Raw genomic sequence first — 16,504 nt, forward strand, 5'->3', positions numbered from 1 at the left:
TGAGTCTTTGGAAGGAAATGGCTAGCAACCTCCTCAATTTTTTATTTATATATTGTTTAATTAAATGGATTCGTTTCTCTACCCAGCTCATAGATGCAACACATTAAAAAATAGAATATGAACAATTGAAAGCTATGATAAACAACCCCCAATGATGACAATAACATCTAATGCACCTAGACTCCTGACTACTATGCCCTTAAACACATGTAGATTGCCCATTCTTTATTAAAGATTGGCTGAATTGGGACTAATCTTAATGTGTGTGGAATTCTACAAGATGAGTACCATGACCAAAATTAGCTGTAGCTCTTTTGAGTTGGATTCCTGTTCCTTGTGCTTGATTAAGACTTTAAATGAAGTGGCAGGAGATTGAATCTGAACATTATCAATCTCTGACTGCTGGAGTATTTCTATTATCTCTAAATGAGGTGTAGTATCATTAAGAACCCTTCTTCTGATCTGATTGTTTTGGACAACTACAGATCTATCACCAACATTCCTTTTCTTTGAAAAGTTAGGAAGAAAGTGAGATTCAGATAATCTATTTCTAGAGACCTTTGCAGTTAACTTTAACTGCAATGGTCTCTAGAAGTAGATTATCTGAACTTCTTGCAATCATAGTTGAGACTAGGATCAGAGATCTCCTTAGTCTATCAGCTTTTATAAGAATACTAAGTGCCCAGAGACTTGAGATTGCTTCTGAACTCTTCAAAGTCCCTTCCGATAGAATTATATAAATTTTCTGCAGATTATTTCTTCTAAACTGTTCTTGCATTTTAACTGGACATGGATTGGGATCCTTATTATGGATAATGAACAGGGAGAAAAAATTATAGAAACAATGATTCCTCTTTTTTCCAAACATAGGGTTTGTGTTTCTTTCATTCAATGATTTCACAAATTTACTGATTTCAGTAGAATTGATGGCATGCTTCAACAGGGGACAAAAGTCTATGATTACGTCATGGGTGATGAAGCTAATGTATTGGTGTTCAATGGAGAATCCTTTACTATGGGCTATTTTCTATGGCTACAATATATTCCAAATATAGAATAGGTGAGAAGTAAACCAAAAGGTATTGTGTGTATAATGACTGCAAAGATGAAATTCAATTTAATCCCTTTTCATCGTGCTTGGGATATCAAAATAATTGATGGTGCACTTTCCTTCACGGTGCATTCCACTGCTCTACCAGAGTTCAGATCATTTGCTGAGGAACAAAATCCCTTAAGTGCAAAGGAAGATGGATTTATCAGACAGTTCTGGCAAGAAGCCTTTGACTGCGTACTCCCAGGTACAACTCTGAGTTATGAGCATGAGAATATTTGCAATGGAAAAGAGAATTTGGGGAGCCTTCCAGGACCTTTTTTGAAATGGAGATGACCGGCCACAGCTACGTGTCTACAATGCTATATATGCCATAGCTCATGGTTTACATTCTCTGTTTTCTTCTAGATATGCTAACAGGTCAGTGATGGATAGAATAGAAAGGAAAATTCATAATCAAGATTTCTGGCAGGTAATAGATCAAGAAGATCTTCATTCTTCTGGTTTTAATATATTATTATATATTATAATGTAGATGTAATATATTATAATGTAAGTGGTATATTTTGTGTATGTATATGCACTGTATATCATTTAATGAAAAGAAGGACTAGGAGTAAGATAATAGCAATATTCCAATATCTAAAGGGCTGCCACAAAAAAGACAGGGTTTCCTGCCTGATCAGTGGGTTGGACTAGAAGACCTCCAAGGACCTTTCCAGCTGTGTTATTCTGTATATTCTATCTATATCTCTACTTCCTTCCCTCCTGAATCCCCTGTGGAAATATATCTATGTATGATTGTATGATTATCTGACTCCAAAAGTCGGAAAATGTCCAATCATTTTTTTTGTAATAACTATGATTAAAAGTTACTGAGGGAAATGCACAGTAGTGGAATTCATTCTGTCCATCTCTTTTGAACCAACAGTATTTTGGTTTCTTCTACTAATCTTTTAACATGTGTCTCACTTCCTCTTTAATTTCATATGGATGACTTAATGACCCATTGGGTCATTCTTTTTTCATATTATATAACCTTGTGCCAGTTAATCTATCTTCACAACTCTCAAAAAATCCCCAGTGAAGAGTTCTCATCCTCCCTCTCCTCAGCTGATCCATTGAACTGCTTTCCATTTTGCTAGGGGAAAAGAAAGCTATGGGAACCAAAAATCATGAGGAAAATTACATCTCCATTCCCCAATTGAGCATATCCCCAGAGGCCCCTTCCCCTAGAGATAAAGAGGACTCATCCAGCAACAACAGGAAGTCCATAGCCAGCTGTATCTCACCAGCATTCCCACAGGAGTCATGGGTCTAAGCATTCTGTACATTAACCTATCTGAGTTACCTTGGTTCAATAATATTTGTTGCACACTTTCAAATTTTTCCCAGTTGAATGTTACAAACAAACAAACACAGGGTTTTAGTAATATGTAGATATAAGAAAAAGAAAATTGCTTAGAAGACAAGTTAAGTTAAACTGAATAGAAACTGATCAAATACTTTTGTTTGATGATTAGAGGCAATTTCACTCTGACAAACCCCTGTTAATTTTCAATTGTCCTGTAGAGAAATTGAAATTATGGATTGCTGATTTTTCTCGGCCTGTAATTATGTAAAGGCAAGTAATTTTCTTGCTTCTCCAAACCTCTACTGAATCTCAGTGAACAATATCAAAATTACAAAGAAAAATAAGGATGTTATTAATATAACCCACACAGTTTACAGTTAGAATGATTATGAAGGTGTACTTGTATGTTGCTCTTACTATGATTAATTGTGTTTTTCAGTCCTCTGAGAAATACAGATTTGACTGATATAAGCCTGCAGACAAAACTAAGAGTATTGCAGATGAAAATAGATGGATTTGTGTACTGAAAGAGGATTGTATTTGTATTGAGGATGTTAATTTTAGTGATTTTGATAGTGGGTTGTTTTCCAAATATGGTAGGCAGAGCTCACAATTTAAAATGCAATATCCATGATCTTCACCCTCCACTCCATAAATATCATAAGCAAGGAGATCTTATCATTGGTGGTGTACCTACTCTTTCTGGCTTGCTCCCAGTGTCAATAGGCTTCAGAAAACTACCTCCTGTGGCATTCTCTGAAGAAATTCTGTAAGGATTTAAAATTTTGAATATGTTTATTTGGCTTTCTTATGTCCTTGGAAGAATCCATTTTAGAGCTCCAAATAAAGACTAGAGCTGAAAAACATCCCATGCAAGATTTGTCCCTAAAAGTTATATTTGTCAGATTTGGCTATTTTGACTCAGGATGCAAATCATGTTTTTAGTATTGAAGTAATATTGAAAAGGAGGGTGGAATGAAACACTCAAGAAAATGTATTTCAGTCCATTTGTGTAACTTGTAACTGAATAGTCTTCAGTTTGTTTCTTTCAGTACTTCATTCTTTGACATCACAATCTTCCATTTTGTCTGCTCCACTCATCTTGTAACTCATTTTTTTGACTGCATTGAACAATTTGTATTATCAGCTGTTTCCATTATAAATAATGTCACACAAGCATTATTTTCTCTTCAGAGTCATAGGAGTGTTTCCTATGAACATAGCTCCTATGTACTGTCATACTGAAATATAATCCATTGATGTTCTTTGCGAAATCTATGAAATTAAGTCTACTTAATTTTCTGGACATTTTAGAATTTTTTAAAAGAATAAGATAGTTGGACGGGACCTTGAGGTCTTCTAGTCCACCCCTTGCTCAGGCAGGAAACCCTATGCTATTTCAGACAAAGGGTTGTCCATCCTCTTCCTTAAAATGCCCAGTGTTGTAGCATTCACAACTTCTGGAAACAAGACTTCTGGTGGATAATTTTGAGTTTATTGATGCCAGATAGCAAAGTTGCCAATAGTCTTTTTTTAAAACTGCCTATTTCTCCATTTATAGCTTCCTGGCTACTCATATTTTCTTACCTAAGTACACCTTGAAGTGAAGAGTTTCTTCATATCTTCCCTTGAGATAGAATGAAATTATAGGAAATCAAGAATAGGGAAGGTGCTCAGGAGATAAGATGTTCTGCACATTCATCCTGTTAGCCTAAAGCAAAATAAGAGCTTCCCACAGCCATGAGAAAATCTTCCTAATTTTCTTCTCCTTTGAAGAACAAAACATTTTCTAGCAACTACATTGGCATTTTTTTTAAAAACCACATAATTTTGTGAGAAAGAAATTGTATTTGATGAAAATATGTTATGGTTTTATATGGAATTATTACAAACAGCAAAGATCAATTATTCATGGGAACTGTTCTCCAGATCCTGAGACTAAGGCTGTACTTAAAGATCACTTACCTTGATCATGCATATGCATAACATGCCCTCTTTTGATTTTGAGGAGATGGTAGTTATAATTCTAATTTTGTTTCTTTTCTCATTGCCTCAGAAAAGATAACAACATTGTAATAATATCCAAATCTCACTGACAATCATAGAAACAAGCAATACAAACAATTTAATATATATGGTATGCATAGGATTTTCCTGTAAATGCTAGTCATCGTTCTGATATCAAATACAACTCCTGTTATAGGCTGATACCTAAGAATTACCAGCACATCCTGGCCTTGGTATTTGCAGTAAAGGAGATCAATGAAAACCCACAGATTTTATCCAATTTCACCTTGGGGTTCCATATCTATGACAGCTATGACAATGCCCAGAGGACTTATCAGGCCACCATGCTATTTCTATCATCAGAAGAGAGGTTGATTCCCAACTATACATGTGACAACCAACACAATCTGGTAGCAGTTATTGGGGGTCTTGATTCCACTGTGTCTCGTTATATAGCAACTATTTTGGATATCTATAAAATTCCACAGGTAAGATAATTATTCATTTTTTCATACCACTATTTTATAACATAACCATGTATATTTCCAAATTTGCTCATTTTATTTGTATTATATCAGAAGCAACAATGCACAATTAATTCTTAACTGATGTCAGAGTTCATGATATCAATAGAATCACAAAGAATATCTTTGAGGAATTTTTTTAAGCCTTCTGCTATTTACTATACACAGACACCTAACATCCCATTCTAACCTACCAGAGGCATAACACAAATCATTTAAGTGTTTTAAAGTCTTTATCCAATGGAATTTATAACCATTGGATTTTTTGGGCTGACAAGAATTCAACATATCATCCTATATTCTCTAGAACTTGCTTAAGAAATTCAACATTGTGGTCTTAATAATTCTTACCCAGTACTGCCTATATACTTTATTTTGGGACTTACAATATTTCAGCATCTGTACATAAACTTTATGTGCTCTATTTAATATCTACCTCAAACCCATGACAGTGAAAAGAATTCATTTTCCCACACTGGATATTCAAGATAATTAAACATTTAAATTTAAAATTGTGTCTATATTCTAGATGAAAGTTGTATCAGTAACTTTTTCTTCTCTACCAAATAATTTGGTGAAGCCCATTTACATTCCATTTTTTTCAGAAACAGGAAACGGTAATTCAGGTTTTCCCAAAGATGCTTTTTCAAGGCAGCTGGACATTATTGTTTTTCTTTGAAGATGTTTTGCTTTTTATTCAAGAACTTCAGCCACCTAAATTCCACTGAAAGTTAAAAAACAATATCCTGGTGTTTACTAGGAAAAAACTATTAATAACATCTCATGTTATGTACATTAATTTTAGGAAGAGTAGTGCAGAATTTCTGACATGACTGATTAGGATATATAGATTTATTGTTTTCTTTACCACTTGTTATTTCTCCTTAGCTCACCTATGGCTCTGCTCCAGTCATGAATGACAAAACTCCAGGCCTTTTCTTTTATCAGACCACTCCTCATGAATCTCTCCAATACCCAGGAATTCTCTCTTTGCTGCTGCATTTCAAGTGGTTTTGGGTTGGAGTCATTGCTATTGATAACGATAATGGAGAAAGATTTTTGCAAGCAATCTCACTGATTTTTTCTCAGAATGATATCTGCTTGGACTTCATAGAAAGGGTATTTATTTATTTCCTTCACATCAGTTACATGCTGCTACAGGGAACAAAAATATATTATAAACTGATGGGCAGCAGAGCTAATGTAGTAATAGTTCATGGAGAATCCTATTCTATGGCTCTTTATGGTTGGCTTCCATATTTTTATGAATCAGAGACAGAAAGGGTTAAAGGTAAAGTATGGATAGCAACAACTCAGCTAGAGTTTCTATCACTTGCTTTGCAAAGAAATTGGGAAGCAGAAGTGTTTCACGGGGCATTATCATTCAAAATTCACTCCAATGATATATCAGGATTCAGGTGGTTTCTTGAAAGCATAAGTCCTTTCAACTCAAAAGATGGCTTCATTGGTGCCTTTTGGCAACAAGTTTTCTCTTGTGCACTCCCAAACTCCATGGAAGAAGATGTGAGTATTTGCACTGGGAAAGAGAAGTTGGAGACCCTTCCTGGAGCATTTTTTGAAATGGCCATGACTACCCCCAGCTACAGCATCTACAATGCTGTTCAAGCAGTGGCACATGCTATCCATGACATGACATTCTCTAACATCAAATTCAGAGCAAAGAGGGATGCTCAAGGACAGAAGTTGCAAAGTCAAGAACACTGGCAGGTAATGTTCCAAAAGTCTTTATAAAACAGTGAACTGGAGTTTGGTTTTTTTTAGTTTACTTTATTGTCATTGCACCTCATACAATGAAATTAAATGCCATCTTCAGTGAACCTCATACATAAGAAAACTATAAAAATAAAACACAAACACACATCCTTCACATTCTATACAATTGAATTGAAAACCCTTGATACTGCATTAATATTGCACTATGCAGTAGAATTCAATATAGTTACTGCTCTGGGATAGAAGCTGTTTTTCAGTCTATTTGTCCTTGTTTTTATTGTCCTGTACCACCTGCCAGATGGTAATAGTTCAAAAAAAGGGTGCCCAGGATCAGATGGACCTTTAAGAATGTTCTGAACTTTCTTAAATCAGCAGGAGCTATAAAGCTGTTCCAAAGATGGGAGCAACCAATAATCCTCTAGGCAATGACAATAACCCTCCGAAGCTCTCCTATCTGCCAATGTGCAATTAGCAAACCATACACAGGTATAGTAAGTTAAAATACTCTCTATAGTACAACGGTAGAGAGACACCAGCAATTTTCAATTCAGTTGTTGTTTCCTGATAAGTCTCAGGTAGTATAATCTCTGCTGGGCCCTTTTGACCAGTGCTGCAATGTGAGCACCCCAGTTCAGGTCCTCTTTTATGATAACATCCAAAAACCTAAAACTGGCCACTTGCTCCTCTTGATCTTCATTGATAACCAAGGACTGGATGTCTGATCTATTCCTTCTGTAGTCCACTATAAGCTCTTTGGTCTTATTGATGTTAAGGACCAAGTTATTGTCTCCATGTCACAAAAACAGCCAGTTCACATCTTGATAGGCAGACTTATTTCCCGCAGAGATGAGTCCCACCACTGTTGTATTATCTGCAAATTTAATAATAGTATTACTGGCATGAGTGGGAATGCAGTCATGTACATAAAGAGTATAGAATGAGGGACACAACCTGCAATCCTGTGGTGTACCTGTGTTAAGAATAAGGGCCAATGAGGTATGATTACCTAATCTGACCCTCTGAGAGTGGCCAGACAGGAAATCCATAATCCAAAGGCAGATTGAATAAGAAAACCCAAAATCCATAAGTTTAGACACTAATCTATGTGGAAAAATTGTGTTAAATGCAGAACTAAAATCTACAAAAAGTATCCTCACATAGCCCCACCTGCTGTTCCAGATAAGTCACAGCAGCATGAAGAGTGATGGCTACAGCATCCTCTGTAGATCTATTTGTTCTGTATGCAAACTGATATTTATCAAATATATATCAAATATAACTATACTGTAGCTTGTATCCCATAAAACATGTGCATATAACTATCACGACTTTTTCATTATCTCATATTTGTTCACCATCTTCTCTACCAGTTAAATGAAACATCCTGTATTTCATTTGTTTCCTGCTCTCCTCTGGATATCGGTGGCCTTCATTTAGACAAAAAGTGGGGTTACTATCATTTATACCTCTATTAATTTTTAGAGAGCACTAGAAGCTCTGATGATTAAAATAAACAAAACCAAACAATAATAAAGAGAAAAAGAGAAAAGAATAAAGCAAAATAGCACAGAATTTACAAAATCAAAGGATTTCTGTTGTGCCATAGTTTGTAAGGCACTTCTGCTGGTTTTGGCTCCAAGTACTATGTTATAATATAAAAAAATGTTGGGCTATTGGTTACAGTATGTAGAGCTTCTATTGCTCTATCATTATGTTCTTGATGACCATGAACATTTCTATCTCATTGCACTCATGTCAGAAGCAAGAAGATGCTTCCTGTTTGAAGGATTAGCCAATGGCATCACTGTTTCCCAGGGAATACCCGGTTGAGGCTCCTTTGATGTCCATGGCAGTAGTGGAATCAATGGTGGGATTCAAAAAATGTTACTACCAGTTCTGTGGGTTGTGTGGGGCTTGGTGGTCAGGTCTTGGTGGGCATGGTAGGGAAAGGATGTTACAAAATCCTCATTCCTTTCCCACTCCTGGGGGAAGGATACTGTAAAATCTCCCTTCCCTTCCCACCCCACTCCAGGGGAAGGATACTGCAAAATCTCGATTTCCACCTCACTCCAGTGGAAGGATACTGTAAAATCCCCATTCCCACCCCACTAACCTGCTTTCCAGCTGTTCTCCTGTGAAGGGCAACAGAAGAAGACCAAGCTGATCAGCTGGCATTCAGGAAGCAGTGAATAGATGGGGGCAGAGCCAGCCAGAGGAGGTGTTTGTCGGTTCTCCGAACTACTCAATATTTCTGCTACCGGTTTGCCAGAACCGGTCAGAACTGCCTGAATACCAATTCTGAGTGGAACTCAGGACAAGAGCTCACCCTGCCCCATGGCAGCACTCAGGTTTCAAACAAGGATTTCTGAACCTCCAATCCAGTGTCCTAACCATATGAGTCACCATGCTTCTATTATTCCTATGATTCACTTGTGAGATCATTTCCAAAGCAAAGGACTGTACAATGAGTAACTATTAGGAATGGGCAGTCAATCTCAATTTGGAAGCAAAAAGGGGTTCAGACGTATGTGCAGTACTTATGGCAAACAAAAAATACTGCTGGCTTTTGTTGTATGGTAGACAACAGCTTTTTATTCATTCAGTCAGTCAGTCAATCAATTTCTATGGTCACCATCTCAGTCAATGATTCTGAGCAGCTTACAGTTAAAACAATATGTAATAGAATTAAAAAACATTAAAAGCCATTTTAATATCTTATTTTAAAACCAATAAAAACAGTAAAATCAATTTTAAAAACCATCCAAATTAAATATACTTAGAAGAAATATACTTGGCCAGTTAGCAATATAGCCAGGAAATGGGGTCCTTGACACATTCAATGCCCCAGGCTCAGGGACAGGGGTGGCTTCCAACAGTCACTACTGCTGGTTCACTCGTGGGTATGCCGCACATGTGTGCACAGTACAAAAAATGTTCTGGGCATGCGCAGAAGCAAAAAACAAGACACAGCACCTATGGCACTGCCTGGAGAACCAGTTCAGGGCATGGCAGGCCTGGTTTGTTGCCAGTTCCAGCAACCCAGGCCTCTAAACCACTAATGGTTCGACTGAACCAGTCCGAACTGGTAGGAACCCACCACTGTTCAGGGATATAGCCAAGGTTCATATGCTTCTCCCTCCCTAACAGCATCAAATGCCCATTATTTTGCTCCAACCATCAGAATGTAAAATTTCACTTTTTTCTTAAATGCCACATTTCTGTTTCTAATGTAGCTCCACCACTTTCTGAGATGTGTCTCATTCAACAATACTGCTGAAGATAGGATCACCTTCAACCAGAGAGGAGAGCTGGTGACTGGATTTGATATCTTCAACTGGATTATTTTTTCCAACCTCTCTTTACAGAGAGTGAAAGTTGGGAGTGTAGATCCCCTGGCACCTCCAGATCAAAGGTTCACCATTAATGATGATGCCATTATCTGGCACAGCTGGTTTAACCAGGTAGGAAACAACAGCAGATGGGTACAGTGCAGTGGTGGGATTCAAAAAAAATTACTAACAGTTCTGTGGGTGTGACTTGGTGGGCGTGATGTGGCTCGGTGGAGGTGGCTTAGTGGGTGTGGCTTGGTGGGCATGGCAGGGGAAGGATACTGTAAAATCTCCATTCCCTCACCACTCCAGGGAAAAGTTACTGCAAAATCCTCATTCCCTCCCAATTAGCTGGAACTCAGGAGGCAGAGAATAGATGGGGGTGGGGCCAGTCAGAGGTGGTATTTGCCGGGTCTCCAAACTTTAAAATTTCCACTACCAGTTCTCCAGAACTAGTCAGAACCTGCTGAATACCACCTCTAGTGTACAGTGATTAATACTGAATTCTAGAATGAATTCCACTGGAGAATTTCATATTTTTTTAAAAAAATTCTAAAAGTACATAGGAATGTGAGCATGCATATATATATATAGATGGATACAGATACAGTCCTCGACTTACGACCACAATTGAACCCAACATTTATATTGCTAAGTTAGTTTTGTCCTGTTTTACCTTTCTTGCCACAATTGTTAATTGAGTCACTGCAGTTGTTAAGTTAACAACATGATTGTTAAGCTTCCCCATTGACTTTGCTTGTCAGAAGGTTGTAAAAGGTGATCACGTGACACTGTAACCATCATAAATAAGTGTCATTTGCCAAGCATCTGAATTTTGATCACGTGACTATAGGGATGCTGCAACAGTCATTGTGAAAAATTGTCATAAGTCACTTTTTTACATGCCATTGTAGCTTTGAATTGTCACCAAATGGAAGGAAGGAAGGGAGGGAGGGAGGGAGGGAGGGAGGGAGGGAGATACTGACAGAGTGGGGGAAATCAAAGTAAGCAGGAACTAATGCCATTTAGAGATCCTTTGGGCCAGAAATGTTCATAACAAGCCAAAATGATGTCAAAGGGACAATATATGACATCATGAGTTTTCTTAGTAATGATAATATCCTAAGAGCCAAACTACTTCAAATTATTTTACATTATGTCTAATATTCTGCTGTCAAACAGCTCCCAAATGGAGATATCTTAATTCCACCTACCTAGCCCATATATTACACAGGTCTGAGACTAAAAAGCTGTTTGATTATTTTCATCTAATTTCCATGTATTTTGGTGTGCTGAAAACAAATAAAATATTGAAAAAACTCCTAGATGTCATGATTTGCCACAACATGCAAAATTGTCTTAAAATTTATCAATTATTTTTAATTTTTTGCATTTTTTTAGATTATGGGTTTTAACCAAATTTAAAGTCCAAATTACTATTAATTAATTCACATAAGTGCATTTAAGATATAAAATGCCAAAAAAACCTTAAAAGGTTTGTCCGAGTTATGTAAAAAAAATATAGCACTGTAAATCTGATGGTCAACAATATATACATAAGCTAAGCAAGTTTTAAGTCTGTGCTTCTAATGGTGGAAGGGGTTAATCTTTCCTGAAGAATCCAGTGGAAGGAAAACACAGGGCAGATAGCAGCATCTCCGGTCAGTGCAGGGGGTGTGGCCAGCACTGTGACGTCTCGTGTACAGACACAGAGCTGCTCTCTCCTGCATGCCACACTTGTGCATGAATCATCATCAGGTTCTTGGTTCTAGGCTGTTCACACTTTTTCATCGCAATTCATGTTAGTTCATCTTTCTTCAATCTTTATGTTATGGCTCCGCGAAAGTGTATTAATTTTCCAGAGAGTTTCTGTTTCATCTGAGGTGAATATACAGTGTTGAAGCAACAGCAGAATATTACAGACTTTGTGAAAAAAGTATACTTTGCATACTTTGGACTAAAAATTGGAGATCAAGATAAAGTTTGGTCACCTCATAAAGTGTGCAAATGGTGTGTTGAGGACCTCCGAAACTGATTCAAGCGTAAGAGAAAATATTTCCGTTATGGGATTCCTATGGTATGGAGAGAGCAAAAGTACCATAGTGATGACTGTTACTCTTGTTCATGCAATATGAAAGGGTTTAATTCCATATAGAAGCATTCCATTTCATACCCCAATCTTCACTCAGCAAATTCATCCCATCCCCCATGGCACAGATATACCAGTACCCAAGCCCCCTGCTACCTTGGAAGAGATACCTAGCTCCAATGAAGGTGAAGTCATACCTGAACCAGATGACAAATCAAGTTCTGACTTTGAAGATGATACAAGAACAAAATTGTTTTCTCAGAAGGAGATGAATGATTTGGTAAGAAACTTGAATCTTCCCAAAGATGCCACTGAGTTACTCGGATCAAGGCTGAAAAGCAGGAATTTATTGTTGCCAGGAGTGTCATCTTCATGGTTCAGACATCATGAAAAGGAGTTCATTCCTTACTTCGCCCAGGAAGACAAGTTGGTTTATTGTATCGATGTCAAAGGTCTGATGGGTCAATTTAAAATCCAATATGATTCAGAGCAATGGCGTCTTTTTATAGATTCTTCAAAAAGAAGTCTCAAAGCAGTTTTACTCCACAACAGTTTTTACACTTCCATACCTGTAGGTCATTCCGTAGACTTGAAGGAAACCTACGAGAACTTGGAATTGGTTCTTCATAAACTTAAATATGAAGATCATGGTTGGCAAGTGTGTGTGGACCATTGTTGGCAAGTGTGTGGGGTTGGCAAGTGTGCTCAGGCAACAAGCTGGATATACCAAATACCCTTGTTTTCTGTGTCTATGGGACAGTCAAGACCAACAAAATCACTGGACCAAGAAGAGCTGGCAGCCGAGGGTGCTAACAGTCGGTGAAAAAAATGTCCTCCGAGAAACTTTGGTACCTTCCCATAAAGTTCTTCTACCACTTCTCCACATGAAATTGGGATTGATGAAGCAATTCATAAAATCACTTCCAAGAGATGGAGAATGCTTCAAATACTTGGCCACCAAGTTTCCATGCCTGTCGGAGGCAAAATTGAAGGAAGGCGTGTTCGTCGGACCAGACATTAGAAGGCTTATAGTTGATCAAGAGTTTGTCAATACCATTACAGATCCTCAAAAAGAAGGGTGGATTGCATTTAAAGACTACAAAAAGATTGTCGGAAGAATGCTGAAAGCATTTCAAGCTTTAGGTTGCCTGATGAGCTTGAAAGTACATTTTCTCCAGTCCCACCTTGAGTACTTTCCTGAAAATTTGGGAGCTGTGAGTGAGGAACAAGGTAAACGATTCCACCAAGACATTAAAGAGATGGAAAGGAGATACCAGGGGAAATAGAGCATTATAATGATGGCAGACTACTGTTGGATGCCTCAGAAAGACATTCCAGATGCTACTCACAAGTGTAAATGCACCAAGAGTAGCCTCACAAGGAAGAAAAATCGAGTTTAGTGTATGTAGGTGAGCTCATTTCAGTTCAAAAAAGGATTTTCATGAAAATATTGTAATAAAATTTTAATTTTATAAGTCTATTTCCATTTATTTTGAGGTATTGCCTTATTTAACATAGTTACCTAAATTGTCAGGAAACGTGATGTCCTATGACAAAATGGAGGTCATTTTCAGATTCAGCGCACCAAAAAACATAAAGATTACGTGGAATAACCAAAACAGCTCTCGGAAAAAACTTTTTTTGCAGACCTGTGATTATTGAAACATGTTTTACCAGTTTAATAACATACAGAAAAACCCAGGAACTAATCTTTTCTGTCTTATTTTCAGTATGAATGTCCTTCTCTTTTATTTTAGACTCGGCCTTTATCACTATGTAGTGATCCCTGCCATCCTGGCTCTAGTAAAAAAGTGAGGGAATGGAAGCCATTTTGTTGTTATGACTGTGTCCTGTGTCCGAAAGGGAAAATTTCAGACAAAGAAGGTAAGAAATACTAGTTTGCAGATAGGAGATAGATGACTTCATTTTGAGAGTCAAGTTAGATTGCATGAAATGGTCAGATGTGCTCCAAGCTTATCTTGGATTTTATTTATATAGTTAGTCAGTTTCTCAAAAATGTATGAGATACAGTAGCAGGTATAAGTATAAACATGGACATGAACACAGGAAATTGGTATGAATAAATGGGGACAATAGGTCAGGGATGGTAGGCATGTTGGTGCACATCCCCTACAGACTTCTTAGGAAAGGGGTGAGACCCAGGGATGGGTTTCAACATTTTTTACTACTGGTTTGGTGGACGTGGCTAGGTTGGGGAGCATGTGACTGAGTGGGCATGGTCAATTTGACATCACTCATGCACACACCCACTCAGTCACAGCCCCTCCCCCTTAGCCATACCCACTGAACCGTGTGAAAAGTTCTATTTTGCCAGCTGGGAGGATGGCAACGAAGCCTCACTTTCCCTGCCACAATGGCTGCTTCTACCTCAGCACCCAATGGTCCGTGCCCTCCCCCAAGACTTAGGGAGGTGAATCAACTCAGCTGTCTGAGAGAAACACAGGTGATCCTTAGCTTACAACAGTTCATTTAGTGACCTTTCAAAGATACAAGGACACTGAAAAAAAGGCTTATAATTTTTCACAGTTACAATCTTTGTAGCATCCCCATGGTCATGTGATCAAAATTCAGATGCTTGGCAACTGGTTTGTATTTATGATGGTTGCAGTGTCCTGGGGTCATGGGATCCCCTTTTGAAACCTTCTTATAAGCAAAGTCAATGGGAAGCAAGATTCCCTTAACAACAGTATTACTAAATTAATGATTGCAATGATTCTCTTAACAACTATGACAAGAAAGGTTGTAAAATAAGGCAAAACTTACCAAATGTTTAATTTAGTAACATAAATTTGAGGTGATGATTGTAACTGGAGGACTACCTTTAATTAAGGCAGAGAATTATGACAACTACAGAAGTTAAACACTGTCTTGTCTTTTCTTTTTCAGATATGAATGAATGTAAAGCATGTTCAGACAAAGAATATGCAAATAAGAATCAAGATTTCTGTTACCCTAAGATTATAACTTTTCTGACTTACAAAGAACCTTTGGGAATCACTTTTACCTTCCTGGCTTTTTTCTTTTTTTCACTGACAGCTTTAGTGCTTGGCATATTTGTGACACATCATCACACTCCCATTGTCAGAGCCAACAACCAGAGTCTTACCTACACTCTTCTTATCTCCCTCATGCTCTGCTTCCTTTGCACATTGCTATTCATTGGCAAACCAGGAAAAGTGGTCTGTCTTCTCCAGCAAACAGCATTGGGCATCATTTTTTCAGTGGCTGTTTCTTGTGTGCTGGCCAAAACCATCACAGTCGTTCTGGCTTTCATGGCCACCAAACCAGGATCTAGGATGAGGAAGTGGGTGGGGAAAAGACTTGCCAGCTCCATTGTTCTTTCCTGCTTCCTTGTTCAAGCAGGCATTTGTGTTGGGTGGTTGACAATTTCTCCCCCATTTCCAAGCATGGATATGTATTCAGTGACTGGAGAAATTGTACTGCAATGTAGTGCAAGTTCTACGGTTATGTTTTACTCTGTATTGGGATATCTGGGCTTCCTGGCCATTATCAGTTTTGCTGTGGCTTTCCTTGCCAGGACATTACCAGACACTTTTAATGAAGCCAAGTTTATCACTTTTAGCATGTTGGTCTTTTGTAGTGTTTGGATCTCTTTTGTTCCAACCTACCTGAGTTCCAAGGGAAAATATACAGTTGCTGTGGAGATGTTTTCTATCTTAGCCTCTGGTGCTGGACTCCTAGGATGTATCTTTTTTCCAAAATGCTATATCATTGTGTTAAGGCCTAAATTGAACAAAGTGCAAATAATGAGAAAAAAATGTTGAAGCATTTAATCCTATCCCTTCTCAGAAGCCACCCTTCTTTTTAGTCTTGAACTGTCTCAGTGGTTTCTTAAAATATTCTCAAGTGGACACTTCTAGGACTTCCAGTATCTTCTCTAGTCGAAAAACTGAATAAAGGCTTGCCAAAAGAAAACAAAGACAGGAATTTTCTCCCTGATTATTTTCAGAAACTCTTAATAAATCTCATATGCTATTGTTCTTCTAATTTTTGGCATTGAGTTCTTCTAGCTGGATTATTGTGGACAAAGAAAGACCAATTGTTGAAAACATATATGCGATAGCACAATCTTATTTAAGGACAAGCAGCAAATATACCTTCTTTCACAAGAACAAACTTGGGTGTAACAAGTTCCTTTTATGCTACTCACTGTCCACAGTATAAAGAGAATGATCAATTGAACTATTAATTTAAAGTCATGGCATTTCTTTCAAACAGGATCTGTCTGAAATCACTGTATCAGAAAACTTCTGTAAGATAAATTGAACTGAATAATTGTTCTAAGGTAACCTGGAGATATTCTGCAGGTGGTAATAGATATAAATCTACATTTCCATGATTTTAGACCTACAGATGTATTATTAAGATTCTGAC

The 16,504-nt window shown here is 37.6% G+C and overlaps 2 protein-coding genes across 2 annotated transcripts; both read left to right on the forward strand.

Moving 5' to 3' along the window:
- The first annotated feature begins 1,105 nt into the window (after positions 1 to 1,105).
- LOC148046283 (vomeronasal type-2 receptor 26-like) lies at positions 1,106 to 6,688 on the forward strand. The gene is made up of 5 exons (XM_087714659.1): positions 1,106 to 1,298; positions 1,460 to 1,471; positions 3,006 to 3,174; positions 4,609 to 4,900; positions 5,825 to 6,688. Exons 1-5 carry the CDS (start codon positions 1,106 to 1,108, stop codon positions 6,686 to 6,688), a joined length of 1,530 nt encoding a protein of 509 aa, XP_087570785.1.
- A 3,040-nt stretch (positions 6,689 to 9,728) lies between these two features.
- Positions 9,729 to 15,894, forward strand: LOC148046284 (vomeronasal type-2 receptor 26-like). The gene is made up of 4 exons (XM_087714660.1): positions 9,729 to 9,755; positions 9,904 to 10,131; positions 13,846 to 13,972; positions 14,996 to 15,894. The coding sequence occupies exons 1-4, from the start codon at positions 9,729 to 9,731 to the stop codon at positions 15,892 to 15,894; spliced, it is 1,281 nt and encodes a 426-aa protein (XP_087570786.1).
- The last annotated feature ends 610 nt before the right edge of the window (positions 15,895 to 16,504 follow it).

Source organism: Thamnophis sirtalis, unplaced genomic scaffold, assembly GCF_051295495.1.
Source record: "Thamnophis sirtalis isolate CommonGarterSnake01/CBP01778 unplaced genomic scaffold, rThaSir2_p1.2 scaffold_4, whole genome shotgun sequence".
Lineage (NCBI taxonomy): Eukaryota > Metazoa > Chordata > Lepidosauria > Squamata > Natricidae > Thamnophis > Thamnophis sirtalis.